The 18,397-nt window shown below is 44.0% G+C and overlaps 4 protein-coding genes across 5 annotated transcripts; 2 read left to right on the forward strand and 2 right to left on the reverse strand.

The window, feature by feature from the left end:
- Positions 1 to 352: 352 nt before the first annotated feature.
- LOC131289019 (cryptochrome-1) lies at positions 353 to 3,525 on the reverse strand. Its single transcript, XM_058318211.1, has 5 exons — positions 3,181 to 3,525; positions 2,767 to 3,101; positions 2,027 to 2,688; positions 1,147 to 1,395; positions 353 to 1,079 (listed from the first exon to the last, which is right to left on the reverse strand). The coding sequence occupies exons 1-5, from the start codon at positions 3,329 to 3,331 to the stop codon at positions 836 to 838; spliced, it is 1,641 nt and encodes a 546-aa protein (XP_058174194.1). The 5' UTR covers positions 3,332 to 3,525; the 3' UTR covers positions 353 to 835.
- Positions 3,526 to 6,918: 3,393 nt separating this feature from the next.
- Positions 6,919 to 10,966, forward strand: LOC131289897 (ubiquitin-conjugating enzyme E2 Q2). Of its 2 annotated transcripts, none has more exons than XM_058319237.1 (7): positions 6,919 to 7,613; positions 8,802 to 8,918; positions 9,009 to 9,350; positions 9,878 to 9,952; positions 10,020 to 10,311; positions 10,382 to 10,530; positions 10,650 to 10,966. In XM_058319237.1, the coding sequence occupies exons 1-7, from the start codon at positions 7,452 to 7,454 to the stop codon at positions 10,758 to 10,760; spliced, it is 1,248 nt and encodes a 415-aa protein (XP_058175220.1). In that variant the 5' UTR covers positions 6,919 to 7,451; the 3' UTR covers positions 10,761 to 10,966. The 2 variants fall into 2 exon arrangements, with proteins under 2 accessions (XP_058175220.1, XP_058175221.1); XM_058319238.1 differs by having other exon boundaries at positions 10,662 to 10,966.
- A 3,063-nt stretch (positions 10,967 to 14,029) lies between these two features.
- On the reverse strand, positions 14,030 to 17,279 carry LOC131289406 (uncharacterized). The gene is made up of 2 exons (XM_058318655.1): positions 17,244 to 17,279; positions 14,030 to 16,729 (listed from the first exon to the last, which is right to left on the reverse strand). Exons 1-2 carry the CDS (start codon positions 17,277 to 17,279, stop codon positions 14,030 to 14,032), a joined length of 2,736 nt encoding a protein of 911 aa, XP_058174638.1.
- A 300-nt stretch (positions 17,280 to 17,579) lies between these two features.
- LOC131287929 (mitochondrial import inner membrane translocase subunit Tim29) lies at positions 17,580 to 18,301 on the forward strand. The gene has a single exon (XM_058317024.1). It carries the CDS (start codon positions 17,667 to 17,669, stop codon positions 18,297 to 18,299), a length of 633 nt encoding a protein of 210 aa, XP_058173007.1. The 5' UTR covers positions 17,580 to 17,666; the 3' UTR covers positions 18,300 to 18,301.
- Positions 18,302 to 18,397: the final 96 nt, after the last annotated feature.

Here is an 18,397-nt window from a genome sequence, read left to right on the forward strand (position 1 = left end):
ATCCTGGTAGCAGTGAGGAAACTCACATTGTTGATTCTAATATGAATTGCATTAGTACAGAGCAGAAGAGAACACTTGGAAAAACGGCAGAATGCAGCGAAAACGATCGAAACGAATAGGAAGAAAAAGTGTAGTAGAATAAAAAAAACAGTGCAGAAAAAACAATACTAATACAACAAACACTGATGTTCTTGTTCAGTATGTGTGTAAAATATTTAAAAAGAAAACAACAGCAAATGAAAACAAAACTAAGCGACAAAAGAAAACATTAAATTCCAAACCAATCATTGTTTCTGTGCACAACTTCTTGTGGAGTGAGAACAAATTGATAACAAGTAGATACTCTCTGATTTTATGGTAAGTTTATTGACATTTTTTTTGTGTTGCACATTGATTATACAATTAGTATACATCTAGGATTATACATTTCTGAGACCAATCTTGTCCACCCTTCATCCATTGACCCTTCGTTAACTGTGTTCACGTTCTTGCATCTGTGGAACGTATTTTCGCGCGTCTTGTTCTCATTATAAAATGCATATCAAAACGTATACCACTAAAAACTAGAAGTAAATCTTCTCAAACGTGATTATAACGACGATAAGCGGCAACCCCAACTTATAGATTGCCACCAACAACAGAAAATGTGTAGATACATTGCACAGACCTAGCAAAATCCCGCGTAGAAGAAAATAAGAAATAACAAAAATAAACTCTTCACCCTTACAGGGCGAGATTGGAACCATCGGTAACTTTACCCTTTAGCTTTAGTGCTGTTGCAGCCTGGTAGTGTACACTTGTATCCCTGTATATCGTGTGGGGCGGATGTGGCCTTTTAGGCTTCCGGGACGACATCATCCGACAGCCAGAAGAACTGCCGGATCTCGTCAATGTCGGACGGACGACAATGGGGCGGCGTCGAGCTGCCGTCAGCTACCAGGTTCTCTCGTAATGAGGCCATTGTCTGCGCGTTGCGCTTACCGACTACGGCAAGATCGACCATCGGAGCTGGATAGTGTTCACCGATGACGCACCCGTACTCGGTTTGCTGCTCCCGGTTCGCTTTCCACGGCTCATGGCTAGTGGGAACGAAAAGAAAAAGGATAAAAAATATGTTGCTTATAATGATCGCTGGCGAGAACCTACATAAGCTCCGGTGGATAGTTGGCCAACTCGGGCACATAGCGCTTCACGTAGCTTCCCTTGGGGTCGAGGCGCCGTCCGAGAGAGATCGGGTCGGTGCACTTGGACGAGTCGAGTAGCCGCTCAAACGCGGATGAGGACACCCACATCCAGTTGCCAGCGCAAACGGACCAATCCGCATCGAGTAGATACTTCAGGAAGTGCTGCAGGCCCGCCTCCCAGCTGATCCACAGGCCGCCTCGAGTGAGAAAGCTGGAAGACGATGTTAAACGATTTATTTTGTCACACGGATATGATTCTTTAACGAACAGTCCCGTTGCTCTGGGATTACCCAGAAGCAAACCCGTTCATCACGCAACAAATGCGAACTAGAGGGCATAAAGGGAAAGAAAGACGAATACATTACCAGCAACCGGGCGAAGATCGCACGAGGATCGTTTCATCTTATTGCGTTTTCTTTTCACCTTCACCTTCGTATCATCATCTTCATGGCATCATTTGCATAACAGAACGAAGGGACTGGATACATGGGGAACATTTGCAAATTTAACATTCGCTCTAAATATGTTAATCCATAACAATGCTATAGCAGGAATCAATGTAACGGCTATTTAGCACGTATTAATACAATTTTACAGCAGGAATGAATGTAGTGGACCCAATGTTTTTTTTTCCTATATTTAGCCAAAAAAAAGGCTGATTATGCTTCTCAAGCACAGAGATAACAGCTGTAGGACACATGACTGCAATTTGACAACAAGATTACTTGTGCTAACAACTTTTTGATTTCGATACACGCCTCTATCTGTTTTTGCAAACGATTTGAATAATCTGATAAGGCGCCCAAATTATTAAACAATTTGCGAGAATACTAGCTACTTACGTCGCGGTAATGTTGCGCAGAATGTGATGCAGCCAGCCTTCGGCCAGCAGTTGACGCATGGCCGCATCGATCATCGGGAAACCCGTCCGACCCTCCTTCCAACGGGCGAGCGAATCGTCCATCGGCTCGTACCAAGGGATGTTCAGACAGATCGGATTGCGCTCCATTTCGCCGTAGTAAGGATTCTGCACCGACATGGTGTAGAAGTACTCGCGCCATACCAGCTGTCCGGTGATGTGCTGCCCACCCGGGTACTTGAACTGGCTGTCCGACTGCACCTTGGCGAACAGATCGTGAACGCACCAGTAGAACAGGCGCACGGACAGGCATCCGAAGCGAAGGGCGGCACTCATCGACGTCGCAGGGCCCAGTATCTCCGGGTTGGCCTGCGTTGGAAGGTAGTATCCTTCACGGAATGCTTCCTCCTCCTGCTTGAGCCGTGAGCCAAGAGCGGAAAGGGCTCGCGTCTCACCACCGATCCATTTTTGGTACGCGATGTCCGCCTGTCCATCGTAGCGTATCCCAAAATCTTCGGGCGTTGGAATCTTCGTGAATAACTTCAGCTCCGAGGACAGAATGGCCGGAATGCGGCCAAATTCGATATACTCAAAGTTGGGGGCTCCAACGGGACGCGGTGGTTCTCCTATAATATTCACCGTATGCTATAGAGGGGAGAGAAAACAAATAAATCCTTTTATATGGCCTGGGACCGATCGAGCATCGTCAAGCATTTGACCTACCAAAAACATCTGATATGTCAGCGGTGGAATATCTCCATTCGTCTGGATCACCTCCAGCGGATTCCAAAGCGTATGTGAGACATGCTCGACGCAACGGACATCCATGGACTGGCACAGTTTCGCCACCCGATCATCGCGCTCCTTCCAAATCGGTTCACAATCCTGCTCGAAGCATACTTTTTTAACGTTCAGCTCCTCGAACAAGCGTCGCAGCACGGTCACACTATCCCCACGGAATACGAGCAGTTGCCCGCCGAGCTCACGGAATTGGCGGTCAAGGTCAGTCAGCGATTCCAGCAAAAACTTCATCCGATTGTAACCGACGATTTTGGTACCTTTTGCGGGGGGGAAGAAACGTAGCAACCGGGTCACTTGCTGATCATCTGGATCTGGGCAATTATTGTTGAAACATACCTGCACTTTCCCCATCGAATATAAACACTGGGAACAGCTTCACCGTTTCGCTCGAATGATTTGCGCAGTCATTTTTCAGCGCTTCCAGGAGGCTCGGATTATCGTGCAATCGGAGTCCGTGGCGGAACCAGAGTATATTATTGATCGTCATTTTTACGAGGAAGTGCGCAAGATGCGCTCACCGTACTCTTTGCAGCTGTCAAAGACGACCTCGCTCAAGAGTACGTACGATGTTTCCTATTGCGTGATAGGACACAACTTTCCCGACCAACCGCAAACCTCGCACTCCTCCTGTTGGCACTGGTAGAACTCGTTTCTAGCGAACGCGTTTAGGTGTTACCTGCGCTTCCGTGTGTTATGGGAAAAATTTTCGTTTTGAAGCGGATTAGCTAAAGGAACAAACCGTGCGTCACAATTTGCGGGTAGTGTTCCCCGCGAACTGGTTTTATCGCCGAAAACTTATGTGTTCGTGGTGTTGTTGCTGTTTGTGTTGCTAGCAACCGCGCAGCAAACGATGTTGTACTTCTGTCAGCCTGCTACTGACAGCTGATAATGAACAAAACAAGGGGGTACAGTGGAGGACAACATCTTAGCACCTGTTGCTCTAGCATAGCCGTTGGGGGAGCTCGACGACACGTGAAAATCACCCCACGGATCTCCCAGATATTTAACTATCGAAAGAACTAGTTAGTAAGTATACCAATTTCAATCATTGAGGTCAATTATACTTTAAAAGATGGTATAGTGGTTAGGTAAGCACTTGGTAACTTGTTGGCAGACGCATCATGACGTTCGTAATGCCACCCTGATTTTCTCGGAAAAAGGGTTATCGACTTTACAAGGAGTACAACCACGGAGTGGTTTTATGCTGAGCTTTCTTCGAGCATAATTACCAACCAGGAATAGCTGCAATTGTTGGTGGACGACAAAAGTAAAGGATTGTTTGCGGCATGTGCTATCCGTATATCAACGATATTAAATTAGCTGTTAGCTATAAGAAGTTCAGACAATCGTTAATGCTTTGATATTAAAGATGTGTTGTCTGGATTGGGCTACCAGAATTTGAACCCACCATACACGGGATAAGACGAATGTTAATGTTAAGAATTGTTAGACAACGAACACAGAAATAAGTTCAGCCAGTTCCAATTTCTACTAGAGAAAAAACGCTATATAGTATGCACAAACTGTGAACACAAGAAACATAATTCGATCCATTATCTATTCCTCGGTTGCCAACCTTTTACTGAGGAACCATTTTTTCTTCCGGTTACAGCACTTGTACGGACTCTCTCCAGTACCTAAGCGACGTCTACGTACTTACGTTTTGCAGCTTGAAAATCAGAAACATAACTGTTTCCAAACATCCCCCACAAGAGACCAATACGGCCAGAACTTCCCAAGCACAAATTCCGACAAAACCCGAATCCTTGTTGATAGAAAGCACATGCGCATTAGGAATTCCTAATCTTACAATTTGAAATCTACTATAGACGTTTTAGGATCAACAAATTTGGTATTTTAGATAATTGTATTCTATTTTGCAGAAAAAAGGTTATCTGATGTTCTTTTGGTGCATCGATGCACAGCGATCGCTATGCAAATGGTTGGTGAAATTGTGGTGATCTTCCAGAAAAAAAATCTTAACGTCTATCTCTGTAGGTATTTTGGAGCATTTTGTGAATTTGAAATCTCATTTTGGAGGAATATCGTAGTCGCGTTCCAAAATGTAATTTGACAGAAATGTTGACCAAGGGTTCATGTCTTTGCAAGGTGTTACGAGTTGTAATTTGATTTTATTTAGGCATTTTTAAAATTTCTCATATGTTTTAAGATAGCATTCTATTTTTGAAAAAAGGATTGATTTACGTGGATTTTTATTGATATTTCAAAATTGGTAAAAACACAATCAAGATCATTAAACTCTGCGAAAACGAAATGCAATTGTCAAAACAGCCGCCATTTCAATCAAGTAAACTTTTTAGTGTATCACCTCTGCAGCCCTCTGGGACACCCTAGCTTTTCCCTACGTGCTTCAATATCGATGGCAAATCTTCATCGTGAAGTCCTATTTCATTCCGCGTGTATAATTTAGTCTGCGATCGCGAATCCAGACCAATTTCCACTCGTGTGAATCCGTGAGACAAAATTCTTTGTCGAATGTATGTTTTCGAGTGAGTCACAGTGAGCTGATTGATCAAAGTAAAAGACTTTCCTTTCACAATTGCACTGCGTCACTGCAATTATATTTGGATTATTTTATACATGGCTACCTTGCGAAGATTGTGCAGTTATTGTTGAATGGCATGTTCAGGAAAACACCAGCAGTATGAACATCGTAAAGCCAAACGCTTTTGTATTTAGGATACCTGAAATATTCTTCCTAATTATGTGCTAATGTAATATATCGCCGTATTGGCCGCGGTGTTCTTGAAATGCCCGTAGATTATACCATGAACTGTGTGGCATTGGGGCTTACTGGCATTACGGAAGACAGCCTGCGAATTCCCATCAAGTAGTCCTCCTTTTTGTTTTAAACTTCCTTCATTCCCCCGTTTTTAGCTTTTGCTATTGGCAAACAATAATGTGAGTGAAAACGAGTGATGAAGTGAAAATCCAACATTAAGATAAATTATTAACCCTTCCCCTAATACGCATCGTCGGATGTTTTTCAATCATGATCGGCAGTACCGTTTTGAAAAAGCATTCCTTTTCGGAAAGTTCCCGTGCATGCTAAACTCAAGCGTATATTGCACATTTGTTTGACTTCAATGATTTCAGTCGGTAGCAATCTTTGGCACTACAAAATAACTTTCTTACTTTTCTTGTCACCCGATGTGTGCGTGGGGTGGGCGTGGTGTGGTGGTGTGGTAGAGGGTTAGCATGGGGCGAGAACTGGTTGGGTAAAGCTCAAAATGAAAATTCAGCAGAACAGTTAAACCGCGGACATGTTTGTGCGTTACGTCCGAATGGACTGTATTATTGCACTGGCACTGATCTGGTGAGAATCTTTCGAATGGAAACGTACAGCGAAGTGATATAAACTAAACAACAAGAGTGGAAAACAGCCGAGCTGCGCAAAACCCGGAAGTGTGTACGGTCGGGACGTAATGTTGAAGTTTCCGATGTTTTTCAGTACATTCAGTTTGTGATGTGTGTAGCCAAGCGATTTTCGATATGTTGTGTGCCCTGTGCGTGTAATTATACGTGTGTGTATATGTTTCTCATAAATTGATGAAGTTCATGTTTAGTGGAATGCAAACTTTTGCTACGGAGAAAGGGCCAACAACGTATTTGTGTGGAAATCATCGACAAAGGACTTCATTACATCCCTGCAGTCCCTGCCTGCCTTTCCTCCAGGATATACGAGTTAGGGGTTAAGGAACAAGCTACAGTGTCTATACTTAGGCCACGGAGTTTCATTGATCTGTCGTCAGGAAAGAAGCGTGTGTAATAGGGTCCTTCTTCGTGCAAAGTCCTAATAAACATAGCTCCACTGGGTAAATGTATTTTGAGAACTGTACCAGCAGCAGGACACAATAATTTAGGACAAAAAATGTTCGGGTCAAGAAGAGGCTGCATAACTTTAAATGAGAATTCCTCTTTTTAAAATTCATAGAAAACACAAAATACATGTAACTGCTGTTCTGATAAAATCGTGGTATTATAAAACAATTTTTTTTCTTTTCCGTGTCCTGCCCTGGATTTACAATTTCTCTGTTTTAGCTGGTTCTACGTATTGGAGGCATAAACATAAACATAATTCCACTCGATAGCAGTAGCGAAGAAGGCTGTTGTGCGCACGAAGCCAAACGTCATTCGTCCTGGTGTGAATGTGTTAGTATACCAGGTAGAAGTGTGACGGACGGATCTGTCAAAGCTCGACGATTACCTCTGTTTCAAGCGAAAAAATTCTCTAGTGATTTTAGCTTGTGATTGCCGATTCTAAACATAAAACTAAGTGCAAAGTGTTGTGAAAGTTGATTTGAAAGTCGTTTGTACGAGTGCAAACACACTCCATCTCCTCCCAGTGCGTTTTTAGGGTATCCCGCAAGCCATCAGCGCCACAACAAACAAGCAGCAGCAGCAGCAGCCAACACCAAGGAACCATCATCTCCATCATCGCAGACGTCGGATCCAAACAGGAACCGGAATTATTATTAGTTGCCTTTCCCCAGCCTACCCTCCCTCATCCATTCCCGCGGCGTTGTGTGCCCCTCCCCAGCCCTCCGCAGGTGTGGTGAGGAGGCACTGCACCAACATTCGGCGTGATGGCGTGCCTGAATACGCTGAAGCTGGAAATCAAAACGCTCGAGCAGGTCTTCCCGAAGAACCATGAACGGTTCCAGATCCTTAGCGCCACGGTGGACGAACTGAGCTGCCGCTTCATCGGCCGCAACGGCAAACAATACGTAATCCATGCCAACATTACGGTACGTAACGGTTTCATGCTCCGTGCTTTATGCCCTTTTTTGTTTTGTTTTACGTCTTACCTTCTTGGGATAAGCAAATATGGAGACAGGTCCTTTTGGAGATGCTAGCGGAAATCCTCTAAAGGTTAATTAAAACGGATCCATTGATTAAAAAATGCCCTCCGATAGCTATCAGACATCCTTATGGAATCAGGACACTTACGAAGCCGATCAAGCCTGGGAAAATCATAGATATGACGTTGTAGAGTATTGAATTGCTTTGGTCGAAGAACTTGCTATAGTTTCTGTCGTAGTCTACATAATGTATTTCCGACACGTACATGCATATGTTTTTGTTTTGCATATGGCACATATCAAAGTGCAATCGGTGCAGGAATCCCATAAACATTTTTGTTAGCCTTCTCAAAAACCTTCAAGAAAGTTATTTTGCTTGATTCATCCTAGATAACAAAGACATTGCATTATGTGCAAAGTTCTACAAACGACAGGTCAATTTTGGTTTCTTAGCATCATTATAGATTTCTGATAACGTAGCATTTAATAACAAATATTAATGATTTAATGTCATCTAAAAGTGTATCTATTGTAATTTTGTTCACACCATTCATATTTAAAAAACGCAATTTAATTTATTATATTGAGTTAAAGGGGTTGGCTCTTGTTTCAGACGCGCCATTGTTGACGACATAAAATTATTCCGATACACCTGCACTGCACTGTCACCGAATGCACCAGCTGTTTAGCAGTTGCATTCCTAGGTTTTCGTCATCCTCGTTCTAGTTCTTGTTGACAATCCTTCGATTGATTCGTTGCTCAATGTTATTTGATGCTATTATTTCAGTAGCAAAAGTAATGCGCAACTGCATTTGGTTTGCAAGAGAATATTCCTGTCTTGTTTTTCTTGCGCAAGATAAATTTTAACTTTATCCATTGACCATTGACCGTCATCAAGGCCGAAACATAACAGAAGAGGTTATTGACTTTCCGATTTGTTTTATAAATTGAATACAAATGAAAAACATTTACAAACATAAAATGAACATTTTTTTCTTTGATGCGAAACAACAAAATGGAAATAATTCGTCAAAAAGCTTGTCCGCACTACGGTTTTGATTTAACGATTTTTTTTTCTGGAATTACCAGCCTTAAACATGTCCATTTAACAACATTTTTCATTATTCTTTACAGGAAACATACCCATCCACACCACCAGTATGGTTCGCCGAGAGTGAGGACACGAGCATCAGTAACGCCGTGCAAATACTTACGAATACGAACGGACTAGATAATCATGTTATAAATCAGGTGAGTAGCGTACAATTCGCATTTCCACGGTTAGAGCTCTACGCATGAAATGACAAAACATGCTGTTTTTTCTTCTCCATCCCATCATAGGTTCATATACTGCTACGGGAGCTCTGCCGGCAGCATACGGTTCCACTACCTCCCGATCTGGAGACGCTCAAAAAGGCCTTCCAACCTAATGGTGGTGCCGCCGGCCAGCTCCAACATCCGGCCGCCCACCACCAGCAGCAGCACGGCATGTCACCTCAGCAGCTCCTTCCGGCGCTCCAGCAGCAACAACACCAGGAGCTGCAGATGCAGCAACAACAGCCGATCGAAGAGATCGACTCCGACTGTGATGATATAGAGGATGTCGTGGGCGAGAGTGATCAGGAGAGCGAAGGCGAAGAGGATCTTCCCCTCGAAATGGACGATGGTCGCAGTACAGCTAAGGTATGGTGGGCGAAATGGGTTGCGTGTTGTAGTAGGCTATAACAAGTCAGCCCAATGAATTGTTTATCATAGTAGGCTGGTGCCATGTGCAAAAGAGTGTGTGATGCCTGCTATGATCGATCTTCTGAGTCTCAGAAAGGAAGAAAGGTGTACTGCAAAACATACAATTGACCGTACAACGCGCTATTAAACTAGGTGTGAATAATTTCTAATAAGAACCAATGTTCACAACAGGATCTTTTCTCGTCACAATTTTTAATTTCCCCATTTCATTTGAGAAAGAAGTATTTCTTTGGTGTGTTGTGTTATTCTTGCCAATTCGCATTACATTCCTTTTGTGGAACACACACTTAATGTTGCTTATCAAGATGACCCATATACACAATCCGGTGCAGGGTGATCTCACCCGGTTCCGGTAGAGTCTTTGATCGTGAGGCCTGTTTCGATTCCAAGTTAACTATTCTCTTTTAAGCTTATAAAAATGATTTTTCCTTGTAATTAAAGTGTTGATCCTTATTTCATTGCAGAAAGACGAAATGGAAGTGGAACATTTAGCCACACTAGAAAGATTAAGACAAACACAACGGCAAGACTATTTGAAGGTAAGTATACGATTTTTCCCTTCGCCTCTAAGAAAAAGTATAAATTTCGTTTTTCTACGCCCTTCAGGGGTCAGTTTCCGGCTCGGTGCAAGCGACGGATCGACTGATGAAGGAACTGCGAGACATTTATCGGTCAGACTCGTTCAAGAATAACATGTACTCTATCGAGCTGGTGAACGATTCGATCTACGAGTGGAATATTCGACTGATGTCAGTTGACCCGGACAGCCCACTGCACAACGATCTGATCCTGCTGAAGGAGCGCGAGGGCAAGGACAGCATACTGCTCAACATTATGTTCAAAGAATCGTACCCCTTCGAGCCACCGTTCGTACGCGTCGTACATCCGATCATATCCGGTGCGTATCCGATGGCCATCCATAGATTTGCGTGGCATTTGCGTAGACTAATTTTTACCTTCCACTGCAGGTGGCTACGTACTGGTGGGTGGTGCAATATGCATGGAACTTCTCACCAAGCAGGGCTGGAGCTCGGCCTACACGGTGGAGGCCGTTATCATGCAAATAGCGGCAACACTAGTCAAGGGCAAGGCGAGGATACAGTTCGGTCCGACAAAGGTGAGACATTTTATACACGAATCCTCAATCAACTTGAAACTATGCCCTTTGATTAACGAATGTGAAGCTGAAAAACTTGATGTCCCCGTTTGCCGACACAAACTCTAATCGAGGTTCAGTCTGTTTCGCAGGGTCAGTACAGCTTAGCTAGAGCGCAGCAGAGTTTCAAATCGCTCGTGCAAATCCACGAAAAGAATGGCTGGTTTACGCCGCCGAAAGAGGACGGTTAAGGACGGTGGCGGGTTGTGGAGGTACCGTGCGTCCGTGGCGATGCTGCAGCGGCAAGTTTTCAGGCATAACGGCAGCTGCTGCGCTCCACTCGGTGTGATCTCCCGACGTTGAGACGATGGCGGTGGAGTGAGTGTAACGGCGAACGAAGACGAAGCAGCATCATCAAGATCCGATGACGATCAAACAGTAAACAAACAAAAACAAACAAACGAGAAAAAACTACTCCTTATAACATAAGTTCTTTTAATCGTGCTTATGTTGGTAGAAATAAGATGTGTCTTTGCGTGTGTGCGAGTGTGTGAAAGCGAACGAATGGCAAATAGCCTCCCTCCGGCGAGGAGGCTAGGAAAAATCCCAGACCCTCCTCCTCCCATGGGAGGGAACGTATGTAGTGTGTTTGTTTGTGAATTATCGGGTTGACCGAAGTATGAACGATTAGGAGTTTCTCGAAATGGACAAAGTACCGGCATAAAATGTAGAGACAAGTGAAAAAGAATAAGCAAAGAGCAATGAATGGAAACCGTCAGCGACAAGTGACGATAGGTAGTAGGAAACATAGAATTACAGATTCACACATACACACAAACCCGTGGAAAACGTTTAGCACACATACACCCACTATTGAAACCACTACCCACTATTATCGGTCCCGAATTTCCTGTGTGTCCAGAGAACGCATACGCGCCGATTCGGGTTCTGCGAGGGTGGAAACGTTCTAACGGGCACCGAAACTCGTGGTCCATCATGTCTGTGCTAATTTCGTGGGTCTTAAAGTTATGTTCAATCCACTATTGAAGGACAGTTCCAGCGGAAAACTAGGAGGTCAGTTGGCTTAATGGAAAAGTAAACATCATTAATTAATAGTAAGCCGCTAACGATGGACGCAATCTATAAACATTTTACATTCTCCTGTAGCTGGTCGTTGTATTACATTCATCCTCTTTAATGATTTGCTTAAAATATAAACGATCGACAAAAAGGAAACCACCCAGAGGAGTACATAGAGTTGGGGGGTTTGTGTTGGGCAACGTAAGAGGTTTAGCAATTAATTGATTAACATTAGTTTAAATTCCCACCATTTCAGTCCTCCTTCCCGTTTGGGATGTGGTTCTGCCACCACACCATACCACACCCCCATACCGGTTATTTCTTAAACCAGCCCTCGCTTTCTGCCCTGCCGACGATGCGGCCACTTCCAAATTACGATCGAGCGGAATCCGAACCCCGTAGCACAAGGCAAATGTGCAAGTGATATATGTTGTAGGGTAGGCAATAAAGAAGTAACACAAAAACAAACAAAAAACAAAATCAGGAGTGCAGAGGAAGATCGAAAGGAGAGAAGGCGATAAGGGTTTGTTCGAGGGTGGTGTGTGTGGGAAGAGGGCAGTGGCTGGCAGCTTCGTGTGGCAATCTTTTGTGTGGTATAATCTAATCCCTACGTTTAGATTCTGACCTGTCCTTTCACTGTCATCATTAGACTGATAGGTAATATAGAAGAATATTGAGCTTTTTTCCACCCCAAACACGCATACAACCTGGTCCCGCAAAGATTTGTCCTTCGAAGCAAGAATTTGGAAGTCGGAGTAAACCAATGGATTTGCGGTAGCAATGGGTGAATCGAGGAAGAAAACAGCTTTCTACGTTTAACGGCAAAGGAGAAAGTGGTGTTTTGGACAATGTATAATTGTTGCAATAATTTCCATCGCAACCGACGATTCTTCCAAGGATAGATGAAAGAGGACAACAGAAGGATAGAAATCTGTTTCTGGTCTTTTCTGTTTATACCAAACTAGAACTGGTAACCGTAAAAGTTTGATTATTTGAAACTACCTTTTCAAACCACAAAAACAGTAAAACCTGAATATTGTCGAAACGAAGATATGAACCAGATGTAGATATAAGCACAAGTGTTTGCTTTCATATGAATATCGGAACACCATTTTTGCAGTCTTCACAACGTACGACGTCTTTGGACGTGAGAAGAACCTCATTAGTGCGAAGGCCTGGGGTTTTACCAAACCTGTTAAAAGTAAACTCGAAGAGCTAGAATAAAGTCCCGGTTTCTTCTGTTCTACGCTATCCAGGTTCTACTGCGTTATATGTTTAAAACAACAGGTATTAAAACAATGACTACTAGATCCCTCGGCTGGCCATCGCTGCGGGACGGTTCATTAAAATAACCAAATGTTTTAATGCTTTTTACGTTCACCTTACTGAAAGAACATCGGGAAAAACTGGAGTCGATAGGACCTAAGTACTACCAGCAGGAGAAATCCATCCTCACAGTGGACTGTGTTTCCATGGGAAGATTGCCAACATTCGAAATTGCACATTTTTGTGACTCGGACTATGGAGCGTGTGGGGAAAAAAAAAAAAGAAAAGTGAAGAACACGGAAATTGGTGTGTGCATGATGATGATGATGATGCGTGTATGTAGTTTGCGCTTTTTGTCACACTTATTAATGCTGAATTAGCGTGGTAGAAGCGCACAGCAAAAGAGTTAAGTAAGATGACACGATATATCATAACGAAAATGCGTAATAAATGTATGATAGGAATTAGACGATGGAACAAGGGGAAGCGAAGTTCGCGCTGCGATCGCGCGCTCTTGTGGTGGATTGTGTTCCACCCAGCAAAAACAAAAACAGTAGGCGTTAGAACTTTTACATGGGAAATGAGATGAAAATAAAAACGTTCGTCTTTCTTTGTATTTTTATGTTTAATTGCATCAGACTGTGAAATATGTAAAATAGATCGATTACTAGAGCAGGCGAGGATAAAATTTACGAAGGATGAAAAAAAAGGATTAACGAAATAATACGAAATCCAAAAGGAGCGAAAAACTGCAGATCGGGAGGCGAATTCAAACAAAAAACAGAGAAAGAAGCAACTTGCAAGCAATGTTGCACTTGTGAGAGAACACGGATGGGCGTATATTAAAGTAAGGGGAAAATATTAAGATTAAGAACAAGAAAACAATAGTTTATATAAAATTATAAATAAATACATATATATAAAATATATATATATTACACACATATATATATATATTAATAAATAATGAAGTAATAAATTCAAACCCTTTCAGAACAGAAACGAAACAGACGGTTTATTGCGAGTTATAAATATTATGAAATGGAGTTTTCCAAATAATTACTGATTCGTTTAAAGGTTAAAATATATTTTATATTTTAAAAACTTTTTTCATACACACATAAATGCGTCACCATGCACTTGACGGTCCATCGATGGCCGCCAGAGTTTGTGATCAGAAACCTTTCACATACTTTTTCTTCGCCGGACGGGTAGTGGTGGAAGGTTTCGGTTCCGCTTGGACTTCGAAAACTGCTCGAGAAAGTGATGCCGTGTCATTCTGCGAGATTACTTCCATCAGTTGTTCATCGCGCAACCGTTGGAATTGGTTTGGTAGTTCAACCTTATTGGCGTTTTTCGGTTCTTGCCACGGTTGTAGCCCAAATTCGTCGTACGGTATTTCGTCCTGAATCTCACTCATGTGTTCATCGGCCCTACCCAATCCAAACTGTTCGGCAGAAGTCGTCTTCGCAACCCAGCTACCAACTCGCTCGTTCACGTTCTGGTAGGGTGGCAGCTTGGTAGGAATTTGCTCCGGGAAGCCTTGGGCAAACGTTCCACCAACTGGTCCACCGTAGCCCCAAACGGCTAGCATTCCGGGCGCTAGGACATCCTTGTATTCCTGCAGTTCCTCGATTGTTTGACGCCAGGCTAGAGGCTCTGGTCGTTGCCGAGGACCGTTGGAAACTGTCGCCCGGGCAGAGACATAATCACCCGCAGCTGAAGCCGACAAGGATGTATCGGAGACGGATGAAATGGACCTCGTGGGACTTGGCTCCCTGCACATTTGCGCACTCAAATCGGCCTGCTTTTCGCGCTGCCCTCTAGACCATTTTTTGGTTGGAGGGCGAAATACGATGTCCTTTAGCTCGTTTGGGTCGTGCGTGCAGTTAAAGATGTCGCGAAACCTTTTTAACGTTCTAAAATCGGTTGCCTTGTACGGTTTGGGTTTTATCGATTCATCCAGCAGCAGCTTCTCGTGCCAATGGTGCAGCTCTTCCGTAACGTTCGAATGTCCTATCCGGGATCGTGTAAGATCGCTCGCCGATGATGAGTCTTGCTCCGGTCGCTTTGTGACTATTTTTTGATGCAATAAATCTCCACCCGATGTTAGTAAAATAATATGAGGGTAGCCATCTTCTTCTTCGCCGCCATTTCCATTCGCCGGAAGCAGCACCATTCCGGACTGGCAGGCATAGAAACGCCGCTTCAGTGGCTCGTGGGTACTGAGGCAGTGGCCACTCGCCTGAGCTTTCCTGTAAGCGTCATGGAACGTCGGTGGATGCAGTGGAAGGTGCCGGGTGTAGTATTGTGGTTTTTCGGAGGCCGAACCCTTGATGCATGATTTCGTGAACGAACACACACCGTAACTCATCGGCAAATGGCTACCGACCAAAAGGAAATGTTGATGTCCACTCTCCTCATCCGTTTCATCGCTCCCAGCGTATGCAACGTGACTCATGAACGCTGGCCGCTGTTGAAGGTTGTGTGCAAACACTATCAAAACGTTGACTCGTAACATGCTTTCATCGTTGATCGAGCTGGATGATGAGCTACTCGCTTTGTCGCATTCGAGACTTTCCACGTTTGCAACAATAATCTTATGGCACGTGGCTATAAAGATAAGTCTCTCAGACGGCGCTACTTCGAGGGCGCTCGCTCTTTCACATGCCATAGTCCATTGAGATATGCTGGAACTTCCCCGTAACACGAACGTGGCGTTAGGGCTTTCCACTTCCTCATCCGAATCGCTACAATCAACGCAACTGTCGGTTTCCTCTCGGATTGAGTAAAGGTGAATCTGATGACGGTTCAAGCAGGCAACCAAAGAACGTCCGTCTACACACCTCACCGCCGCCCAGTTGTCTTCCTTTCGAATTTCTTCCGTCTTCTTTTCCAAGCGGCCTTCATTCCTTGGCAGTTTCTTGGTACATTTTTCGACAGGATCTGCTTTACGATCGATTTGCCATAACCGTATATGTCTCCTGTAGTCTACCGTACAAATGCTGATCGTACGTCTAACTAGGAAACCGAAATTGACCATGCAAACGCTAGCGAAGGGCACCTTCGAACGGATACGTTGAGTTGCACGCCATTCCGTATCGTCGGACGACATAGTGCTCAGTTCTTCATCGTTTTCCTGTCTACCACTGGGTACGTTACGAAGAACAACAATAGTATGACGCTTCCGGATGAGAACACAACGCCCTCCGGGGTCGGCAGTTATCTCCAGTACCGGACCAGCATCTTCCGATAGGTAGTTGGCTGACTTTTTGGCCTCAATTTTGTTTGGCACTTCCGAGCCGAGGTGGTCGAGCTGAATGATGTTCACCTCTTCGAGATTTCCTCCACACGCTGCGAATACGGTGGCGAGCGTCCTGCTGCCTTCCGGTGCAACGATGGTGGCCATGGAACCACCAGTAAAGTGATAGTCATAGCCGGATTCGAGCAAAAGGTACGGATCGGGGTCTCGATCGAGAAGGCCTGCATAAATGACAGCGGCGCTATTCTTGACGGTAGGGTCTTCCTCAACCTCCCGTAGATCCAGGTCCGGCCGCGTCCGGTGCGTCTCGATGAGCTTGTATGACCGATGTACGCTGGTCAGCTCGCGCTTATAGTTGTACTTTGCGAGAACTTGCCGCACCATAAGATCGGGTGACGTCGGACCTGGACCAGGTGTGCAGTACAGTGGCACCGGCAGGCCTACCGTCCACGGTGTTTTGATTTCAAAATGGCTAAAAAGAGTTTCATTTCGAAGTACGTTCGGCTGCAGTGGAACCTGGAGCACATTGTGATGTAGGTGGAACTGCTGGTAGGTTTTGTTCGGATTACTGATCAGGCTTTGCACCAGTGGTCTAAGTACAGGATTAACCCACTGTAAAAAGAAAGCCATTCATTATGTGTGATTGATTAAGGCACAAAAATTCTGAGCTTACCTCTACCGGGCGGAACCTTTTACCATCGGCTTGGTTCTCGTCGGTGGTATTTTTTCTCTTTCGGGATTCCGTTGATTTCCTGCTTCCTTCTGCTTCCCCTTTTGAGTCACTTATTCCGTAATCGTTGACAATTTTCGTTAAAAAACGAAGCAGTTCATTGGATTCGCGTTTTTCCATCGTTATACTTCATCGAAATTCATAAACAAACCAAAAACGCGCACGTGTTGTGTTTTGAAGTGTTGGCAGTTTAATTTCGGATCGGATTCCGGAGAGGAAGTCTTTGCCAACGGCGCCAATGTTTTTATCAAATGTCTGAACATGTTAATGCAGGCAGAATGTTGCTCGATGGTTCTTTTTATTTACCATCCTTTAAAGTTGTGATCTCCACTGTTGTATTATAATTATTGAACTCTAGGTCGGATTCAAAACAACGAATCAATCGGAGCGAGTTACCTTGAAACTTTTCATCACCACTGTGTACCACCCCATCATTGGGGTGAAGAAACAAACACAATTACACATGTTGAGAGGACTGGCTTAATGCAGTGCTGCCAAAGTACGAAGAAGTTGGAAAATGTGTTTAGTTGTTTTTTGTTTATAGTTTCTTACAACAGTCCCAATAAATTCTCAGAGAATGTAGATTCTTTTAAAAAGAATAATGAAAATGTTATTTCATAGAGCATAAGAGCTGAAAATGCGTAACTTAAAATAATTTGCATAATAATTCCAATGGCAACACTGCTAAATTTTCGGAACGTATCCAATGTAAACAAACAACTGTCTGTTGAAGTTACATAAAAATACGTTCTCGTACACTATTGCTCACGTTTGCTGCCGATAAGTATAGTTTAAGTTTAACATCGATTACACGAAGCAATGTCGATCAACTCAGGCGCCCGAGGATTCCGCAGAGCACCATCGTTAATTCGAAACAGCTTCGATCAGATCAAGACCCGGTACGCCGGTTTTCAGTCTCGCATCGATTCGATCACTATCCCCGAGCGGTACAAAGGGACGATACTGGAAAAATGGGCCACTTATTGGAAGAACCTCGTAATAGACTACAAGGAGATGGTCATCGACACAGGGCGAACGATGCGCGATCGCCCGGTACGGAGTGGCGTGTACCTTTCACTACTAGCATCGGCCACCTACGCCGGTGCGAAAAATCCCTCTGAGACCGACTTCTACGACCAATACCGGCGGGCGTACAATGAGCTTTCCCTCGTACATCCAACTTGCCAGAATCCAGTTGCATCCCAACACATCACCTTTCTGGAGCGTTGCCACAACGAAGGCATCATAAGGCGGCTATCGTTGGGTGTGGTGTCGTTCATGTGGCTGGATAACTACGACCGAGGACTAGCAATCTATAAAGCAGTATGTCCATACCTCCAACCACGCTATCTAACCTTCCACCAACGCATTGTCGACGTTGGCTTCAATGGCAAATTTTGGACACTCGAGCGGAAAATGGTTGACTACGACATCAATGAAGAAAACTTATAAAATTAGTAGGACAAATATAAAACCACTTTTGTTGTTCAATGCTGCACGTGTTTCTATTCTTTCGTGCATAATGACACACGACATGTTATTTGCATGTT

This window comes from Anopheles ziemanni, chromosome 3 (genome assembly GCF_943734765.1).
Source record: "Anopheles ziemanni chromosome 3, idAnoZiCoDA_A2_x.2, whole genome shotgun sequence".
NCBI lineage: Eukaryota > Metazoa > Arthropoda > Insecta > Diptera > Culicidae > Anopheles > Anopheles ziemanni.